General features: G+C 40.4%; 1 protein-coding gene and 1 pseudogene across 1 annotated transcript in view; both read right to left on the minus strand.

The window, feature by feature from the left end:
- Positions 1 to 1,345: 1,345 nt before the first annotated feature.
- Positions 1,346 to 1,981, minus strand: LOC132346725 (protein kish-A-like; annotated as a pseudogene).
- Positions 1,982 to 9,880: 7,899 nt separating this feature from the next.
- The window catches only part of DCT (dopachrome tautomerase), a 39,969-nt gene continuing 28,545 nt past the window's right edge, over positions 9,881 to 21,304 (minus strand). The window contains 2 exon segments of the mRNA NM_001012666.2: positions 9,881 to 10,387; positions 14,447 to 14,648. Coding sequence (NP_001012684.1) covers positions 10,215 to 10,387; positions 14,447 to 14,648 — 375 coding nt within the window. The 3' untranslated portion in view covers positions 9,881 to 10,214.

A 21,304-nucleotide genomic window follows, 5' to 3' on the forward strand; every position in this document is an offset into this window, starting at 1 on the left:
AATGAGCTGTAGAGTCTGTCTTTTCTCCTTTGACTCTGTGTAGTTAGGTCCATACCCAGAAGTCTCAGCAAAACTTCCAGAGTGCACAGCGCTTACCCTCTGAGATCTCCAACACAAATGAGCACATGTGATAAAAGCCACTAGGCAGCATCCTTTCTCCAGCAAGCAAAAAAGCAGGTGTGTGCATGCTAAGTCGCTCCAGTCACGTCCGACTCTTTTCGGCCCCATAGATTGTAGCCCACCAGGCTCCTCTGTCCATGCGCTTCTCCAGACAAGAACACTGGAGTCAACTGCCATGCCCTCCTCCAGGGACTCTTAGGCATTGCCTCTTACGTCTGTCTGCATTGGTCCTTTACCACTAGCTGCAACCTGGAAAGCCCTGAAAAACAGGTTGTTTCCTGCCATCTAGCTGCAAGGCAGGTTCACAGTAATTTGATGTTCTGAGTAGCTGTTGTTTCAAAAACAATGAATTTCTATCCATTGCGGCCAGCATCAACCTCAGAATGATTTTATCCCTGCCTGCCTTTGTGCAGCTAAGTTGAGAAATGTGGGCTGTGACAAACTGGAGCAGAGAAGGGACAAGTTTGCATGTCACTGGGTTGGAAGAGCTCTTTGATTGTCAGGGAGGCTCGACAATGCTGTCAGGAACCGGCAGACAACAGCACCGGGATGCACCAGATGTCTGCTCTGGGTCGCTGACAGCGAACAATTTCAAGTCAGCCCAGGATCAAAGAGTTGGGACTATCTCAAGAAAGAGTGTTAAAAACACAAAGGAGCCTGCGTTCTGATCAGAGGAAGTGGCTGAGGAGAGAAAGGCACAGAAAGGGAGGAAACCTTGAGTTTATAAAATGTTAATGAGCCTCAGAATCGTAAAATTCTGCCTGAAAGGAAAAGAAAGTGTGAAGCTCAAATCAAAGTTTCAGAGCTGAGAAGGCTGAAAGCGATGTGTTGGCCACAACTGAAGAACAAAAAGCGGTACAGAGAGAACTGCATGGTCTGCGATTCAGATTACATTTCTGTTTCCAAGGCTGATCATTGGTTTGAATAAGCAGATCTGAGACAAAGCATCAACACCTGCGGTTTAACTGAGCATTTCTCCTTGCTGTAAACTGCAAGATTTTTTTTTTTCCGTTCGATAAAGATTTACCATTTCCAAATCACAGTGAAAGGAACTTGAATAATTCACCAATTTTGTTTTCTACTATGTGCCTTAAAGATACCTCACTAGTAAAACTGGTATCTGGCACAACAGAATGACATAGGCAGACTGTAATATTGTAGTGACAGTAATGAGGTTGACTGTTACACTTATTTAAACTCTGAGTATTAAATGTTGCATCCTAATTATTTATATAGAACATTGGTCCAATAACAAAAATAGAGAACAGCAGCTGAAAGTGTAGCTCATTCGATGTTTAGAGATAAAAGGGTTAACCATTCTTTCCATTATTTTCTGCAGATAAGTCTTTTTTTGTCATATTTAAATGCGATGGCAACTGAATTCTGGCCTTTTTCCAAGCTACTGTATGAAAAGGATGCTGGAGGCCATTGCAATACGGCACACTGCAACATAAGGACTCTTCCGTTCACCAGTTCTGGCACACTTCCAAAATATACCCAACAACCCAGTTTTATTTCTGTCCAGGAGGCTGGATGCCAAGGATTGGATATAAACACAGGTACATATAAGCAGCAAGATTACAGTCAACAGACTGAAAATTGAAAATGGCAGACATTGTGAGGCGGGCCAAGCCCCAGCCATATCACCCTTCTGGGCCCAGCACTGAACTGCAAGATTTTTGAAAGACAAATATTCTTTTAAGAAGGACTAAGCACAAGCTGGAATCAAGATTGCCGGGAGAAGTATCAGTAACCTCAGACATGCAGATGACACCACCCTTATAGCAGAAAGTGAAGAACTAAAGAGCCTCTTGATGAAAGTGAAAGAGGACAGTGAACAAGTTGGCTTAAAATTCAACATTCAGAAAACTAAGATCATGGCATCTGATCCCATCACTTCATGGCAAATAGATGGGGAAACAGTGGAAACAGTGGCTGACTTTATTTTTGGGGGCTCCAAAATCACTGCAGATGGTGACTGCAGCCATGAAATTAAAAGACGCTTACTCCTTGAAAGAAAAGCTATGACCAAACTAGTCAGAGTGTTAAAAAGCAGAGACATTACTTTGCCAACAAAGGTCCCGTCTAGTCAAAGTTATGGTTTTTCCAGTAGTCATGTATGGATGTGAGAGTTGGACTATAAGGAAATCTGAGCACCGAAGAATTGATGCTTTTGAACTGTGGTGTTGGAGAAGACTCTTGAGAGTCCCTTCGACTGCAAGGAGATCAAACCAGTCCATCCTAAAGGAAATCAGTCCTGAACATTCATTGGAAGGACTGATGCTGAACTGAAACTCCAATACTTTGGCCACCTGATACAAAGAACTGATTCGTTAGAAAAGACCCTGATGCTGGGAAAGATTGAAGGCAGGAGGAAAAGGGGATGACAGAGGATGAGATGGTTGGATGGCATCACTGACTCAATGAAAGTGAGTTTGAGTAGGCTCCAGGAGTTGGTGATGGACAGGGAGGCCTGGCGTGCTGCAGTCTATGGGGTTGCAAAGAGTCAGACACGACTGAGCAACTGAACTGAACTGAAGCTAATTAGTAGCAACAGTCAAGACAAAGAAGCAAATAAAAATATTGGAAATGAGACTTTAAGTAGAAATGTTAATAATAAATTTGCTGCATTGGAAATCAAGTTTTAGGAAAAGTGTGCCACATGAAATATATTTAATAGTAGGGAGTAAATGAATGATTTTCCTCTGGGGAAGACTGTGGCAATCTAAGTGTCTTGAATCTGATCTCCCCATTTCTGCTTTGAGGTGTGTTTTTTTTTTTTTTTCCTTTTCCCTATTGTCTCTAAAAACAGCCCCTGTGAATGGGTCTGAAACTCCATTCAGAGAGAACTACCAAAGAAGGGGAATACGTAATAGATAGAGCCAGCTGGAAAATTTGAATTTTTTAACTTAAACAAACCTTCTCAGAATAAGGGGACTTCCATGGCAGTCCAGTGATTAAGACTCCATGCCTCCTCTGCAAGGTGCAAAGGTTCGATCCCTGGTCAGGGAACTAAGATCCTACATGCTGCACACCATGGCCAAAAAATTAAAATAAAATGGACCTTCTCAGAATAAGTAAACAAATACCCTGCCCGTTTTCCCCGCTCTAATCTTGCCCTAGGTACACACTCTAGAAGAAAAAGCTTCACACAAACTTGATAGAGACCATGTTTTATTTTCTATTTGAGTATCTTTTCAGTTACCTAGTATAAGAGCGGACTTCCCAGATGGCCCAGTGGTAAAGAACTGCCTGCCAGTGCAGGAGACCTAAGGGATGCAGGTTTGATCCCTGAGTCGGGACAGTCCCCTGGAGGAGGGCATGGCAACCCACTCCAGTATTCTTGCCTGGAAAATCCCATGGACAAAGGAGCCTGGCAGACTATAGTCCATGGGGTCGCAGGGAGTCAGATATTACTGAAGGGACTTAGCATGCACACACGCAATGTAAGAGAAGTCACCACAGGCACCCAGGTAAACATTTCCTTTTGGCTCCATCATACCAATAATCCAGTCTTAAAAAGTGAATTTTCCACAGTAAAGGACATTTTCCGACACTGCTCATACCCAAACCCAAATTTAGATATTTATATCTGGTTACAATTCACTGGTCCAATATTTTGTCTAAAAAGAAAAAAGCTTTTCTGGAATTTATCAGCTTCTCAATAAGTTATTTTAAAAAATTGAAGTATAATTACAATGTTGTGTTAGTTTCTGCATATATATATATATACATACACACACATATATGCCCTCTCTCTTGAACCTCTCTCCTATCCCCTCATCAATAAGTTTTTAACTGAAAAAGAAATCTCCCCAATCTCCAACTGCAGTATGATAATATAAATCTGTTTAAATTATATCCTCTGTGTATTTGACAAGCATATAAAAGAGTTTTGCCCAGTGGCCTGAAATAGTTCCCTAGATTTTTATGACTTCCTGGGGAACATTTAACATTGCAAAGCATATTAGAAAGGAGTCTAAGACTTTTAATTATATGATCACCTTGCCTGCACAGGAAGTCATTTTCTTCTAAATATCGTACTTTAACTGTTCTGATATCTGAATTCATGGCAAATCTTCCAGCATTTGTTTTTCTCTGACCCCAGGCAATTAACCACAGTAGAGGAAAACTTTACCAAAATTGTGCAATTTTCTATGAAAACACAAGAGGGCAGGTTTTGCTTTATTGTGAGCCTAATTCCACTCTGTTATTAATCAGGCTGGTTGCTGTGCTCATTACAAATTCAGGAACATTCAATAACATACAAAGTGAATGAGCAATCAGAATGTCTACCATGGCAGTGAAATCTCTAGTATTTTAATAAAGAAGGACAAGCTTAATCCTCTCTATGTGGCATTATTTAAAACACAGAGAACACAGTTATGTTTGGGAGACACTGTAATAATTTAAGCTTTGTTATGAATCACCAAAGGAGCAGAGAATGGCTTGAAGAAGAAATGATCAAATTTAGTCATATTACATCCAAGAACTATGGCTTGAATTAATGTGGCTAATAACACAAGTAGGTTAATATGTGTGTGTGTGAGTGTGTGCACGCACGCACTCACACACACCAACACATGCACGCACTAACCCAGCCTTGTCTGACTCTTTGCAACCCCATGGGCTGTAACCCATCAGGCTCCTCTATCCTTGGAATTTTCCAAGCAAGAATATTGGAGTGTGGTGCCATTTCCTACTCCAGAGGATCTTCTCGACCTAGGGGTCGAACCCGTGTCTTCTGTGTCTCCTGCACTGACAGATGGATTCTTTACCACTAGCGCCACCTGGGAAGTTGCCAAATAGTTAATGGTGTCTGCCTAATAAAAATAGTGTTAGTGATAAGATACCAAGTATTCAATCCTTGAATGGGAAGCTTGTGTTTTTGTTTGTTTTGTTTAGTTTTCAAAGATTTTATTCTACTGCTCACAATTCTCTTGTTTTTTTTTTTTTTTTCTCAAGATTTCATTAAACTACCTGCCAAAGCATAATTAAATTCACAGGAGTTATTTTCATCTTGAACTGCCATTATGAGTAAAGTATTATGTCATCTTTGAGAGGGTCTTTAACTTCACCAATGGGTCCACCCATGTAAGAAAGCCACTGATTTTGCCTGACTAAGTATTTTGCCCACTAACTCCTTCTGCAGAAACAAGGCTTTTAAGAAATCAGATGATGGAATAATGATATGATGAGGTCTACACTTCTCACCCTTGTCTGTATAAATGGTAGAATTAAGGCCTACCAGTTTGGAGAAGGAAATGGCAACCCACTCCAGTGTTCTTGCCTGGAGAATCCCAGGGATGGGGGAGCCTGGTGGGCTGCCATCTATGGGATCGCACAGGATCAGACACGACTGAAGCGACTTAGCAGCAGCAGCAGCAGCTGTAGTGGGGAGGGCTTCCCTGGAGGCTCAGATGGTAAAGAATCTTCCAGCAATGCAGGAGACCCAAGTTTGATCCCTGGGTCAGGAAGATCCCTTGGGAAGGAAATGGCTACCCACTCCAGTATTCTTGCCTAGAGAATTCCGTGGACAGAGGAGCCTGGTGGGCTAAAGTCCATGGGGTCGAAAAAGATTTGGACACAACTATGCAACTAAACAACAACAACAAATGGTGGAGAAAAAGCACACCCAAGAAGAAAATGTAGCTGAAGAGTGTCCCCCTGTACTAGGCTGTATGGAGTGAAATTCTATCTGGCAGATGTACAACTCACAATCTGAAAGATAGGCTGCTATTCATTTCACGACAGGGATACATGACCCTATTATCTTATGTTTTATCCAGTACCTGTTCAAACACAGGCCAGGGGCCCTAAATGAAAAGTTTTACTTTGAGACTAGTTTATTCATTCAAAAAATATTTACAGAGTACTCAGGATGAGCATGGGTTTCCCTGGTGGCTCAGTAAAGAATTTGCCTGCAATTCAGGAGACCTGGGTTTGATCCCTGGGTTGGGAAGATCCCCCTGGAGGAGGGCATGGCTACCTACTCCAGAATACTTGCCTGGAGAAGTCCATGGACAGAGGAGCCTAGCAGGTCACAGTCAGTGGGGTCGCAAAGAGTAGGACATGACTGAATCGACTTAGCACAGATGCACACACACATTTCCTAAGTACTTAAAGTGCTTTGATACAATAGCATTGGAGCTGTATGGAGAGCTATACGAGCAGACCTCTAGAAGCTTCGGGTCTTCTAATAGAAGTGAACACCATGTCACTGTGACCTCATTGGCTCTACTTTCCTTCTTTTGGGCATCTCCAACAAGTTGACTGAGCTAATAGCCTCTCGAGAAGGAGCCTGCCTCCCTGGGCCAATGACTGCAAGTGGCCTTCCTACTCACCTCCCTCTCCAATATCACTCTTCAGACTATAGGGACATCAGAGGTAACTCTTTACCTGGGGAAAAGGGTAGTAGCTCATTTTCCTGCTTGTAAAATAGAGAGCTAGGAAGTAGGAGCTCAATAGAAACTCAATAGAAAGTAGAAACATCAGTTTATTTAAAGACTTCTTTTCTTTGTTTCTAAACTGAAGTATAATTGATGTATAATATCATATAAGTTACAAGTGTACAATATAGTGACTCAGAATTATACTGGATGATTATACTCATTTATAGATATTATAAAATACTGGCTATATTCCTTGTGCTGTACAATACAGCTTGGTAGCTTATTTTATACCTGATAGTTTGTACCTCTTAATCCCCACCCCCAGACTACCCCTCCCTCCTTCCCTCTCCCACTGGTAACTAGTTTGTTCTTGATATGTGTGAGTCTGTTTCTTTTTGTTACTTTCACTATAAATGAATATGTATATTTCCACATGTAAGTGAAATCATACAGTATTTGTCTTTCTCTGCCTGATTTATTTCACTTAGCATAATACCCTCCAAGTTTAAGGACTTATTTTCCAAAGTGAAGTAGTTACTCATGTATTTTATGCATATACATAAAATCTTATGTATATATTGAGTGCCAAAAAGATGTGAGTTGATGTTCACAAATTAAAAAACAATAGCCACCAAGAGACAACAATCATCTGCAAAACATTTATTTTTATTTTCCTTTATAATAGCTTTCTACTTCTTCTTAATGTGAGACTGGAATTTTTCACTAGGATTATTATAATTAATAATGTTAAATCCTAAGCAAATCACAAATTTATGTCAATGAATTTTAGAATTAGAAGAGAATTTAACTCACAAACGAAAGATGTTATTGGATTTCACTTTTGAATGTTAGCTTCAAAAAAGCATTTCTTTTAAAATCATAATTCATATACATACAAGTTTTCTTATACTGCAGAGAGAAGCATATAAACCAATCTATTCATTTTCTTCAAGGTTGAATTTTTCCCCCCATCATTGAGATGTATTGCCATAAAATGCTTAATGATATTTTCTAAGTTCATTTGCATAGTATTCACTGCAAGTAAATAGCAACTTTTTACTCTACAGGTTTATTCTACCTTTAGATTTGCTGAAAGGCAGTCATCATTGATTTATTGTAATGTTAGAAAATGCTAGAAAATTTTACTCTTGTAATATGAACTACAAAATTAGGAAATTATTTCTCTTAGGAAGGCATCATAAAACATAATATTTATGAGAAGTTGCACACACAGTACTTAAAAGGAGCTAAGTATAAGTGGTTAGTCTTTATTTCTACTGCAGACAGATCTTGCTTTTAAACAAATCTTTTGAGAATACGATATATGAAAATTCTGATATACTGGAAAGATAAGCTAGAGGTGGTTATGTGCTTTATAGAATTATTCATAATAGTTCATCCATAAAAAGTAATTTCCCCTGGTGCTTTTAATGTATAATTGATTTATACACAACTTTTCAGGAACGTACCAACCATGCACATTTATATCTTCATCTTAACATATTTCTCTTTTGGTTTACAAATTGGATGTAAAAATTAGTCCTCCAACAACTCTGAGGTCAGAGCATAAACTTTCCAGAGTGGGCCATGTTAATAACTCATTGATGAGTTTTCCATGAACTCTGTTAAAGGGAGGCATTGAGATCTATGCATGCGGCACTGGTTAGAGGTCCAGGCAAGGTTTCACCCCGTTCAGGAGCCTGGGCTGTTTTAATTCTCACCTGCTGAGCCTACTCTCAGATGTACTTTATGAGACCCATTCAAATTCACTTAGTTCAGATTGAGCTTTGTCCTTTTCTCTCGCTTCTGAAGTCTTATTCCAGGGGATAACACAGGGTCTTGGTGAACCTTGCACCTTCTAGCGCTCCCATGTAGAGAAGGCTACAGAGACCTCTTAATCCCATTCACACACATCCATTCCAGCAGAGAGGAGCTGAAATGAGTGGACAGAAGGGCCACTCCTATGGCTTCACTCCTACTGCATGGGTACCAGATATAAACAGATGAAATTGCCTTAAAAATCTCAAAAGCCATTAACATCTCAGAGGTGGGAATCATCTTGGTGAGTCTAAACATCTTTGTAAAGATTGCCTCATTCTTATCTCTCATAATCTGATGATTACTTAGTAAATCATAACCATTTAATTCTAAATTATTACATTTTGTATGGATGGTTCACTTTTAAATGCTAAGACTTAACCAATAGGCATTTGTAAGTAACCATTAGTACAGTGCAGCATTAATGAATTTAAATTCAACTCTTTAAAATAAGTCAAATGCTTGAAAAATTTTTCATCAGAGGTTACCCAGCAAAGGAACTGGTTCAGGGTTGTGGCTTAGCTGGTAAAGAATCTGCCTGCAATGCGGGAGACCTGGGTTTGATCCCTGGGTTGGGAAGATCCCCTGGAGAAGGGAAAGGCTACCCACTCTATTCTGGCCTGGAGGATTCCATGGACTATATAGTCCATGCTGCTGCTGCTGCTGCTGCTAAGTCGCTGCAGTCATGTCCAACTCTGTGCGACCCCATAGACGGCAGCTTCACCAGGCTCCCCCATCCCTGGGATTCTCCAGGCAAGAACACTGGACTGGGTTGCCATTTCCTTCTCCAATGCATGAAAGTAAAAGGTGAAATCGAAGTCACTCAGTCGTGTCCGACTCTCAGACCCCATGGACTGCAGTCTATCAGGCTCCTCCATCCATTGATTTTCCAGGCAAGAGTACTGGAGTGGGGTGCCATTGCCTTCTCCGTAGGGTCGCATAAAGTCAGACAGGACTGAGGGACTTTCACTTTCAGCCAAATGATCAGGGCAATGGAATGCTAATCAAATTGTCTCCTGTTCAGGCTTAGAAGCTCACCAACCTTCTCCAGTCAGACTTTCCCAGAAAGAGTGATGCTGTACTCGTTAATAAGTTCAAAAGAGTATATTAATCAACTAGATTAATTTAAACTAATTTAATCCTCGTCTGTTCACTTACCACTATAGGATCAATGTTTATTCAGCTATTGATTCTTGTGAGAGCTCTGCTGTTAAGAACTGCAGACCCTTTATAAACTCTGTAACATCTAATTTATAAAAGAGAACCAAACTGATCATTCATTCATCCATTCTTATTCCCATATGGAAAATAAGGCCCATTTTCATCTTCAAGGCCATTTTAAAGACTGGAAAGAAAAAGAAAAAAGAAGCCTCGGGAAGATGATCAAGAATCCACCTAAAAGCATAGATGGTTACGCCTAAAAGAGACCTTGGAGACTCAAGCAGCACCTGCCACCTTCCTGCCCTCCTTTACAAAGGAAGAAACATGAGTTAAGAAAGATGTAACCATGACCTGGTCCAGTTCTCAAATTACACTGACCTGCATATTTCAGTGAGTCCACTGTATTGATTTTGGGGGGGATCAGAACACGAGGAGGCTTAATCAATCAGTATGGGGATTATTATCAGATACCACCAGCTGTCATCAGCTGTACCTTTGTTTGATGGTAGAGATACCCTCAAGCACTTTAGCTTGTTTGTTAAACAAACAAGCAAACCAGAAACTAGAGTTTCTACACATCTTCCATACTTGGGATCATCACCATAGCAGGAGGGGCTATGCCAAAGCTCTTCAACGAAAGGAAGAACAGTGAGGGTTCATTTGCAGGTTGTCAGTCAGAACTATGCCTTGGTCAGCCTCTTCTCTAGAGCAAGGTGTGAGCATCTAGGCTTCTTCGGTGTATCTTTTGTTGCTTAGCTGTGTCTCCACTAAGGGTGTATACCCTTTTCGAAGTCGTCTATATTGAAGGAAAAGAAGCAATGCAAAAAGGACAACCAAAACCACGAGCATCCCCGTAACCACTGAGAGCACTGTGGTCCAATCTGGAGTTTCTTCAACTGAAATTAAAGCAGAAGAAAAGAGTCTTACAATTGGGGTTTTCATCAGCTGAACACTCTTAGAAAAGGGAAGAATAAACCAATTTGTCTTTTACATGTGCTTTTGTTGATATGGCAAAACTACACTGACTGGAATAAAATTTTTCTCCTTCCTTATGAACTATTTATCATATCCATAACTTTTTTTGTGTGTGGAAGTGGAAAATGACATTCCATTGTTTGAATATAGCTTATTGTATTTTAAAAATTCCTTACGATAAATACTTATACAGAATAAACCCTCCAAGGAAGTATATAACTACTTTTGTGAGTTAGAAACTCATTTGTAAAAGCGCATGCTAAAATGGTATCTGGAGAACTGCAAAATATACAACAGCCAGGTCTAGAAATTCTGCTGTTGTCTCTACCTTTTTTCATGGAGTAATCAGTGAGTAAGACGGATGAGACTGGAGATTATAACAGGGTCATTCAAGAGCAAGAGTAGAAGAAATTTGGACCCATTTAAATAGTTGTGAATAAAATCAGGATCATTACATGATAAATGCAATCCTCTATTTAAATATATTTTATAAGCACTTTTCCAAAAAATTAATGGATTTCACTTCTAATGTATTTATGCCTATTTGTCGTTTCCTTAAAAATTATCCTTGGGCAGTTGTTCTTAAAATCAGTTTTTCTGAAGTGGGTTCTTGTTCTGTACTCTACACTTCTCTCAATGTAAGACTGTCCTTCTAGTCCTTTCTCTCCAGTCTCACAGAGGACCCTGACTCATCCTGATGGGGTTTCTCCAAAAGGATTTTAATTTGTCTTTTCCTGCAACAATTGCCATCCTCATCTTCTTAAAATACAGGTTTTTATTCCGTCATTTCTTTGTTCAGGAGCCAAAAATGATTGTCTTTTGTTATTGTCCAAACTCTTCTGCCTAGCTTTTTTAAAAAATTACTTTTTTTTTTAATTGTGGGAAAACATATATGACACATATTTTATCACCTTAACCCTTTTTAAGTTCTGTGACATTAAATACATTCACATTGTAGACATTCCTCACCACTATTCATCCATAGAACTTTTTTCCCTGCAAAACTGAAATAATAATTCTCTAGTCCTCCATCCCTTCCCACTCTCTAGCAACAAGCAACCACTCTTTCTGTGTCTATGAATCTGACTACTATAGGCGCCCCATACAGTGGAATCATATAGGTTTTATCCTTTTGTGATTGGTTTATTTAACTTAGCATGTCTTCAAGATTCACCCATGTTACAGCATGTGTCAGGACTTCCTTCCTTTTTAAGGCTGAATAATATTCCATTGTGTGTATGGACCATATTTTATCTGTTGTTATTTTGCTTATCTATCAGTGGGTACTTGGGTTGCTCCCATCTTTTAAAAAATTATTTATTTTTAATTGGAGGATAACTGCTTTACAATAGTGTGTTGATTTCTGCCACACATCAATATGAATAAGCCATAGCACACATATGTCCCCTCCCTCTTGTATCTCCCTCTTATTGCTTCCACCTTTTGCCTTTTGTGAATAATGCTGCTATGAATAGAGGTGTACAAATATCTGCTGGAATACTTGCTTACAATTCTCTGGGGTCTATGCCCAGAAGCGGAATTGTTAGATCGCATGGTAAATCTGTGTTTAATTTTTTGAGGAGCTACCGTATTGTTTTTCACAGAGCCTATGCTAACATTCCCACCAGCAATGCATGAGGATTCCATTTTCTCCACATTCCCATCAACACTTGTTATTTTCTGCTTTCTTGGTAGCAGCCATCCTAATGGGTATAAAGTGGGATCTTATTGTGGTTTCTGCCCAACTTTTACAGTCCCTGATAACCAGGCATTCTCTCAGATCCAGCCTTAATTCACAGTTAATTACTCAAGCCTTTCACTGCAGCCAGGTTTTCTTCTCATGGTCCTCTATATGGACTACATGTGTCTGTCATAGTCCTGTTCCCTGCCTGTCTTCAATCTAAAATGCCCCTTTCTTTCCCCCAACCTACCTAAAACCACCATCTCTTTTTTAAAAAACCTTTTTTCTTTTTTTGACCACACGGCACAGCATGTGGGATCTTAGTTCCCCGTCCAGAGATTGAACCTGAGTCCCCTGCATTAGAAGACGTGGACTCAACCACTGGACTCCCAGGGAAGTCCCTCCATCTCTTTAATCCAGTTCAGGACCCAGCTCCTTTCCCAAATCCCTCTCTCCCTTCTTCAATCTTGGGTAATAGTTATGTCGCCTCAGAGAGGACGTAAATTTTTGTCAAACCAATAAAAGAATGTGATTTGTATCTTCTAATGAGTTAATGCATTCTGGGCATATTTAGACTCTCAGGTTATATCTGTTAATTGACTGATGTCAGAGGCCATGGAAGCACGGTCAGAAGCACATGCCAAACTTTCTGATTATTATTATGTTCAATCCCAGAGAAATGAGAAAAGTTTCAAAGAGACATTCTCACCTCAGCAGCCCAAAGAAGAGAAACTTCAAATCAGTAAAGAGAACAAGGTGCAGTAGATGCAGAACTGGAAGGGAAAACAGAGGACAGAGTCCAGGGTCTGAAAGGTTTTGAAAGTTGAGAGAGAAGGGGGCAGGGAGGGAGTAAGACACCAGGGGAGAGAGATGTGACCTCAGAAATGGTCGATTACTTTGCAGGCTGAGATTTAGAGAAGACAAAATAGACATTAATGGGAAAAGGCCATCAGCACATAGGCTGTGTGTTTTTCAGCTTCTTGACAAATTAAGAGATTTTTTTTTTTTTTTTTTTTTACTGTTTTACCTTTCCTTTATCAACCTGTCCGAAGGTTGAATGGCACATGGAGCTCTATTGGGGCCTGGGCAAATTAAAAAAAAAAAAAAAAGGATGCCCCTACATTTATCAAAATATCTTTCTGTATTTTGAACCAAGTGGAAAAGCTAATAAAAAATCTACAACTTAAAAACATGACTTCAGGACTTCCCTGGTGGTACAGTGATTAGGAATCCACCTGCTAATGCAGGGGACATGGGTTCGATACCTGGTCCGGGAAGACTCCACTTGCCTGTGCAACTACGCCCATGCACCACGATTACTGAGCCCGTACTCTGGACGCAACATGCCGTATCTCCAGAGTGCTACAGCTACCGAAGCTCACGTACGGAGAGACTGTGCTCCACAAGAGAAGCCACTGCAGTGAGAAGCCTGAACACCGCATCCAAGAGTGGTCATCGCTCACTGCAACTAGAGAAAGGCCTTCGCAAAGCAACAGAGACCCAGCACAGCCAAAAATACATAAGTAAAATTATTTTTTTTAAAGAATAAAAACATGATTTAAAAAATTCATTTAAAAAAGTGTACTCATGAAGTCCCACACAGCCCAATCTACTGGCAGGTCATTGTCATCTTTACAAACCCACCAGGCAGGGGTGGTATGGGTTAACTGGGAAAAAAAATAAATGGCCTACTTACAAACTAACACAGAGATATAAAACAAACAACAGCCTGGCTTTAAAATTTTGATACTGTATTCAACATGGATTTTTTTTTTTTGGCATTAATCTGGGTTTTTGATAATATTGCATTATATAATTACTTAGCTCAATTACTGAATTTTTGGCTTCCCTTTGAACTTTGTGCCTGAGGCAAGTGCTGCATTTGCCTCACCTTAAACCCAGCCTTGCCTTTAAGTAAAGATCTCTAAGAGGTCCTGCTAGTCGCCATCCATCTGTGGCTACTGCATTTTTGATTTTATTGGTTAGGCATTTCAAACTATGGCTGGTTTTCAACTGTCAGATCAGGTGCAGTTGTAGATCCTCGCCCTGAAATAAGTTCTCTTAACAACTTTCAATTTTCTAAAACAAGAGTCATCCAACAGTCCTTTTTCTGATGTTTAATTTGTAGTTTAAAGGCTCATTTTGTAACTATACATACTCTAAAAAATTGCCAATAAACTTAACTAGATCTGAGCACTTCAATTTAAGGTCTTGATTTAGAAGAAAAAGAAAGGAAAAAAGAAAAGAAAGCCTCTTTAGAAGATTAATGAATCAGGCATTCAGAAGTTGCATTAGTTACCTGGCAGATCAATGGCATAACTGTAGCCAAGTTGGTCTGCGGTTAAAAAGAGTTCCTCATTAGTCACCGGAGGGAAGAAAGGAACCATGTTATACATCCGATTGTGACCAATGGGTGCCAGCTCCCGAGGCCAGGCATCCACAGGGGGATTGAATCTTTTCATCCACTCGTCAAAAATGGCATCAGTGAAGGAATGAAGGATCTGCAAGACAGTTGAACGCAGTGTTAACACCGATGGATGTGTGTTCAGTCACTAAGTCGTGTCTGACTCTTTTGTGACCCCATCGCCTGTAGCCTGCCAGGCTCCTCTGTCCATGGGATTTCCCAGGCAAGAATACTGGAGTGGGTTGCCATTTCCTTCTCCAGGGGATCTTCCTGACCCAGGAATAGAACCAGTGTCTCCTGCCATAGCAGACGTATTTTTCACCACTGAGTCACTGGGGAAGCCCTGCCAATATTGATGGGGCTGTTCTAATCGGGCCAATCTAATTGGAACTTTCTCTAAAATGAAATGAAGTTGGTTTTTCTCGACATCAGGAACTTCTTGGTGACATACCCACTGGCAAGATCCCCTGGAGAAGGGAATGGCAACCCACTCCAGTATTCTTGCCTGGAAAATTCCATGGACAGAGGAGCCTGGCAGACTATAGTCCATGGGGGCAGAGTTGGACATGACTCAGGACTAACACTTTGCTTTTCACTTTCAAGGCTGTATGATATATCACTCCATAAACCCCTTTGTTAAGTGAACAAAGTAAGGTTCATGTTGCAGATGCAGCACTGGTTTAAGAATATTTGAGGCCTTCAACAAATTCATGTTAATTATTACATTCAGAAAAAAAGGCAAGTATGATCAGATATATAGTGCAGCCAATATTCAGATGCTTTGCTTTTAACAAGGAAGAAAGGAGACATTGTGTTTCCCAATAGTATAAAACAAATGGATAATTAAAAGAAAGAAAGAAAACATCCAAAACGGGTCTTCAAATTTCTCCCACCCTTCTAGGTGCTCACTGTATAAGCCTCTCATTTGAATTCTCAGTGTTAGGCCAGCAAAAAAAAGTCTAAAAACGTTGTGCATAGTGCTGTTTTATTTTCTCAAGAAAGCTGTCAAAGTCCTTTTCAAAGACAGCAATTATTACGTGTTTTAAAATATTAACAGCAAAATTTCACATTTATGGTCCTGATTTTGCAATAGGACACAAACATGAGCGTTCAGCCCAGGCCGTTAGAGGTCCTCTTTCACTCCTAGTGGTTCAGGGAGCCCAGGGACTCCGTCTGATTTTCCTTCCCTCTTTGTCTGCAGGGTCTGTCAGTCACTCCAGGGCTTGTCACATGGGGGAAAGGAGATACTTACTTCAGTAAACACAGGTTAAATGAATTCATTTATCCGTCCACCAGTATGGCACTGGTGAAGTTATACTACCACCTATTTGTTTATCAATTTTCCATAATGAGACTCTTAACCCCTAAAAGTCAGAGATAAGGTCTTTTCACCTTTGGAATTTTAGGCTTAGTCTATAACTTGGACAGAGTCGATGTTTAATAAGTTTCTGTTGGCTGATGGCAGTGCCATGCAAAGTACTTTTATATTTTGTACAACTCATCCAAGGGCTTCCCTAGTGACTCAGGTGGCAACAAATCCATCTGCAACGCAGGAGACCCGGGTTCAATCCCTGGGTCGGGAAGATCCCCTGGAGCAGGGCTTGGCAACCCACTCCAGTATTCTTGCCATAAAGAAGTCTGATCATTGAAGAACTGATGCTTTCTAACGGTGCTGCTGGAGAAGTCTTTTTAGAGTCTCTTGGACAACAAGAGATCAAACCAATCAATCTTAAGGAAACCAACTCTGAATATTCACTGAAACGACTGATGCTGAAGCTGAAGCTCCAATCCTTCGGCCACCTGGTGTGAAGAGCCGACTCATTGGAAAAGACCCTGAAGCTGGAAAAGATTGAGGGCAGGAGGAGAAGAGGGTGACAGAGGGTGAGATGGTTGGATGGCACCATCGACTCAATGCACACGAGTTTAAGCAAACTCCAGGAGAGAGTGAAGGAGAGGGAAGCCTGGCGTGCTAGAGTCCATGGGCTCGCACAGAGTCAGGCACAACTGAGCCATTAACAATTTCACTTTCTGGTTTGTACTACTGCTGCTTATTTAGTAGATAATAGTTTCAGATTTTACCCGAGGTTCCTTGTAGCTTTCTATCTGAATTGTCTCACGTGTCTACATTCACGATAGTGAAAAGAATCAAGTGATTTACTGAAAGGATTTTTTTCCCGAATGGATTTTTAAAGTTCATGGCAAGTATGAAATGAAAATATCTCCTGCCATATTAATAAACAAGACATGTCACAACCATCAGCGATTTCTGGCCTCCGAATGGGCATGAGGGCTCCTGAATCTGCTGCCACACACCACCCCCGTGGTGATTGCTGAGGAGCTGGGAGAATCCAGGAAGCAATAGAACAAGGAAACAAGATTGACCCCAGATAGTTGAGGCGCATATGAAAGGAATGAATTCAGTGAGCCCAGAGGCTTACACCGTCCCATGCACAGAATGCTACATTCCTTAATTTGATACCTGATCTTTGATGTTAAGACTGCCTGTTCCCTTTGTTGCAAACTTGTATATAGCAGGACTTTCCCTCCGGCCTTCTTGGAGCAGTTTTCTCAGAGCCACTGAGATGCTGTCTCCTGGACTCGGAGTCCTAAACATTCCCGCCAAATAAAATAACTCTACTTTTAGGTTGTGACTGTATTTTTTGGTCAATACAAGATACATGTTAAAAACCAAAACATCAAATTGTAAGACCTGGGCTTTCACAGAGAGAAAATATTTTCTGAGTTCTGAAATCTTGTCTTTGAGTCACAGAATTTAAGCCCCGAGGGAATAAAAGGCATCAAGCTTATTGAATGAGCAACAGCTTTGAAGGAACACATGATAATTCGAGAGATCATGTCTCTCACAAGTAGAGTTCAGGAGAAGTTCCTCTTTGAGAAGGAGCATTAACTCTGGAAAAGGAGCTGAGCATTAGCTGTTGGTGTAGGTCTCTGAAAACAATATCACGTGCAGTAAAATCCTGGGAGCTCCAGATAAGGTTAGAAGTTTCCCAGAGAGAGCTCCATGCTCCAGGTCTGGCCTCAGGAGCCTGCCTCAAGTGTGGAGCCTGAGCAATAGATGCGCAGTGTCTAAGAGTAGCAAGCACTATTGATTGCTTACCAAATAGCCTTTCTCCTCTTCTTTCTCGGTAACTTCTTTGGTGTTTGTGGTGAAGCAATGTGCCAAGTTATCCATAAGATTTAGCTGGAAATCACTGGCTAGGACTTCTAGAAAATCTTGTTAAAGATGGTTGTCTCAGCTTAAAAGGGGCCCCTTTTCCCTCTCCATCCCTCCTCGCTTCCTGGAACATGGGTGTGATGGCTGAAGCTGCAGCAGCTATCTTAGCAGCCCGCAAGCAACGCTAAGAAGCCACGCACCAAGGATGGTTAAGCAGAAAGACAGAGGGAGTTGATGATGACTATGGAGATACTATACCAAGGCTGAGCCACCTGCCACCGGAGTTCTTTTACACAAAGAGAAAAATAAACCTCTTTATTTGTTGCTTAGACTTCTGTAATTTTGGTTTTCTATTTTAAGCAGTTGAACCAAGTGCTAACTGATACACAGAAAAAGGCGTGTATCAGAATGTACTTTCTAAGAAAGGCCGCGCAATATCTCTTAAACTTTTAGAAACCATCTGAGTTGAAGTCAGAGATCAAACTGTGATTAAAAAAAAAAAGAGAGAGAGAGATAAGAGAATCTCAGGGCAGAGAAAGATGTAGAGTCAATGCTGTAAGAGGCAAATAACTGGGTGAAAACACCAGAATTCACCAGGTGTGGAAGGGTAAACAATTAGGGAGGGGATGAGACTCTAAATAAATCCATAATTTGGAAGGCAAGAACAGGGGAAGAGTAATAAGGAGAAGATTATAGGTCTCAGATGAGCCATTAAACATTATCCAATAAAAGCTCTAATAGGAACTACATACAGATGAACCAATTTATAGAATGTAGTTTAAAAAAAAAAAAAAAAAAAGGCCAGCATATGCCAAGGAGAGGCAAAATAGGCAAGAGACAAAATTCTGTGAGCAACAATGTATCCAGAGGCTAGAAAGAGAAGCAGGGCAACAGGGAGCCTAGGTATTTTTGATAAAGTTGTGAACATTGTTCCTAAATGAAATAACCTGAATTGCTTTTGATAAACCAGTGGTATTTTTGTTGAAAAGTGTTATTCACTCAGTCATCTCCGACTCTTGTGACCCAAAGAGCTACAGACCGCCAGGGTCCTCTGTCTGTGGGATTTCCCAGCCATTCCCTTTTCTAGGGGATCTTTCCAACCCAGGGATCGAACCCAGGTCTTCTACACTGCAGGTGGATTCTTTACCATCTGAGCCAACAGGGAAGCCCCATCTTTGTTGAACACAGGTTGAAAATAAGCTACTATCTCTGTAAACATAATTCGAGGGCATAAATAAAAGCAAAAGCAAAGTAAAAGTAAACTGCCGTTGCCTTCTATCTGCTATAGAGATTTATACTTATATTTTAGCATTAATAATTGAGTGCCTCAGAAATGAGGTTACAAATTTTGGTACACAAACTTAGGCTATCTTATTCCAACAAAGTAAACATAGGTATAGGAAGGAAAAAATAATGCTAAATTTCAACTTGCAAAGCAGTATTGAATAAAATGTGATTACATGGGCTTTCAAGGTAAAAATTTTTAATGCAACCTTGCAGAAGAAAGCAATTGATCAACAAATACTGTGCTTAGAGGCATAAAGAAACTTAATAAAGTACAGGGAAAACATGCATATCTTTCTCAAGATCACTGGAGGATAAAGTTACTAACAACCTTCTCTCTTGTCATTGTTGTCATTTAGTCGCTAAGTTGTGTCCAACTCTTTTGTGACTCCATAGATTGTACCCTATCAGCCTCCTCTGTCTACTGGAGAGGGTTGCCATTTCTCCAGGAGATCTTGCCAACTCAGGGATCAAACTTGTGTTTCCTGTATTGGCAGGCAGATTATTTACCACTGAGCCACCTAGGAAGCCAAACTTCACTTAGGGGACTGAAAATTCAGATTGCTGCCACGTGCAATCTCTGACACAAGAAGAGTATTTGTGCCTACAGCAAGATTGCTATGGAATACTTATTTATTCTTGGCTTCTTCTATCAAGGATTTGAAGCATGGTATAGCCAAGATGTTGGTTTTATATACCTAAAGAAGCCATACGTAAGAGGCTTGAAATAGTTACATAACACTCAATTTCTACTTAGCTGACTACTAAGCTCTCCCACCGGAGAAGGTAATGGCACCCCACTCCAGTACTCTTGCCTGGAAAATCCCATGGGCGGAGGAGCCTGGTAGGCTGCAGTCCATGGGGTCGCTAAGAGTCGGACACGACTGAGTAACTTCCCTTTCACTTTTCACTTTCATGCATTGGAGAAGGAAATGGCAACCCACTCCAGTGTTCTTGCCTGGAGAATCCCAGGGATGGGGGAGCCTGATGAGCTGCCGTCTATGGGGTCGCACAGAGTCGGACACGACTGAAATGACTTAGCTTAGCTTAAGCTCTCCCACAGGGAGGTGAGTACTCCATAGGCAGCACATTTAGTGAGAGACAAGAAACCACCAGAGAAAATGGGCATTTGAATAACAATAGAGTCTCCTGGACAGTGCTAAGCCCAGATGGTGTTTCTCATTTTACTATAATTTTCTTTCCCTCTCCTTTTCTACCTGCTCTCTCATTGCATCCTGAGCAGACAGAATGGAAGGTATTTTTTCAGGCAGTTTGGAAGAGTTACCTAAGGAAAGCACCCTTTCTGCATAGCTTTGTATGATAGCATTGTATACAAAATACACATATGTATACATATAATTATATCATATACATTGTATACAAGATATAATAATATGCATATAAAAGAAATAGCAAGATCATTAGGAATTCAGCTGCGATATCCCTGAGAAAGAAAGCTTGTAGTTTAAGCATTAAATTTTGAACAGATGCAAACAGAGGACTACAGGAGAGTTCTGCTGTTAATATGTCAGCTTTAAAAGATGTGACCAGTTTGGCATATATCATAGGCAAACAATACGGATTGAAAAGAGACCAGGGTGATGTTAGAAGAGATTCTAAATAGGAACTGAGATACTCCCAGGCCATTCGAGGCTAAGGAGCCTCCAAAGCTCTAAGAGAGGAACTCAATCAATGCTAGAACCATCTTAGATATGTATATATATTATGGTTTGCCATTATATTACTTAATTCGTCAATGTGCTGAGTTGCTGAGTCATGTCCAACTCTTTGCAACCCCATGGACTATAGCCCACCAGCCTCCTCCATCCATGGGATTCTCCAGGCAAGAATATTGGAGTGGGTTGCCATTTCCTTCTTCATAATTCATCAATAATGAAGTGTATACAGTTCATCTCTTAGGTTTAATTCTTCTGCATAGACTATGTGTTTATCCTTATAAAATTTAGACTTGAAAAGAACCCTTTCAGCTCCATTTAACCATTTAGCATGTGCAAGTTAAAGATCAAAACATCCTTACAAACTATTATTTATAAAATAAGCTACAAGGATATACTGTAAAACACAGGGACTATAGCTAATGTTTTTAAATAACTCTAAGTGTAGTATAATCCTTAAAAATTGTGAATCAGGGCTTCCCTGATGGTACAGTGGTTACAACTCTGAGCTTCCAATGCAGGGGACACAGGTTTGATCCCTGGTCAGGGAACTAAGATCCTACAAGCCACATGGTGCAGCCCCCCAAAAATAAATAAATAATAATTAAAATAAAGTAA

This window comes from Bos taurus, chromosome 12 (assembly GCF_002263795.3).
Source record: "Bos taurus isolate L1 Dominette 01449 registration number 42190680 breed Hereford chromosome 12, ARS-UCD2.0, whole genome shotgun sequence".
Lineage (NCBI taxonomy): Eukaryota > Metazoa > Chordata > Mammalia > Artiodactyla > Bovidae > Bos > Bos taurus.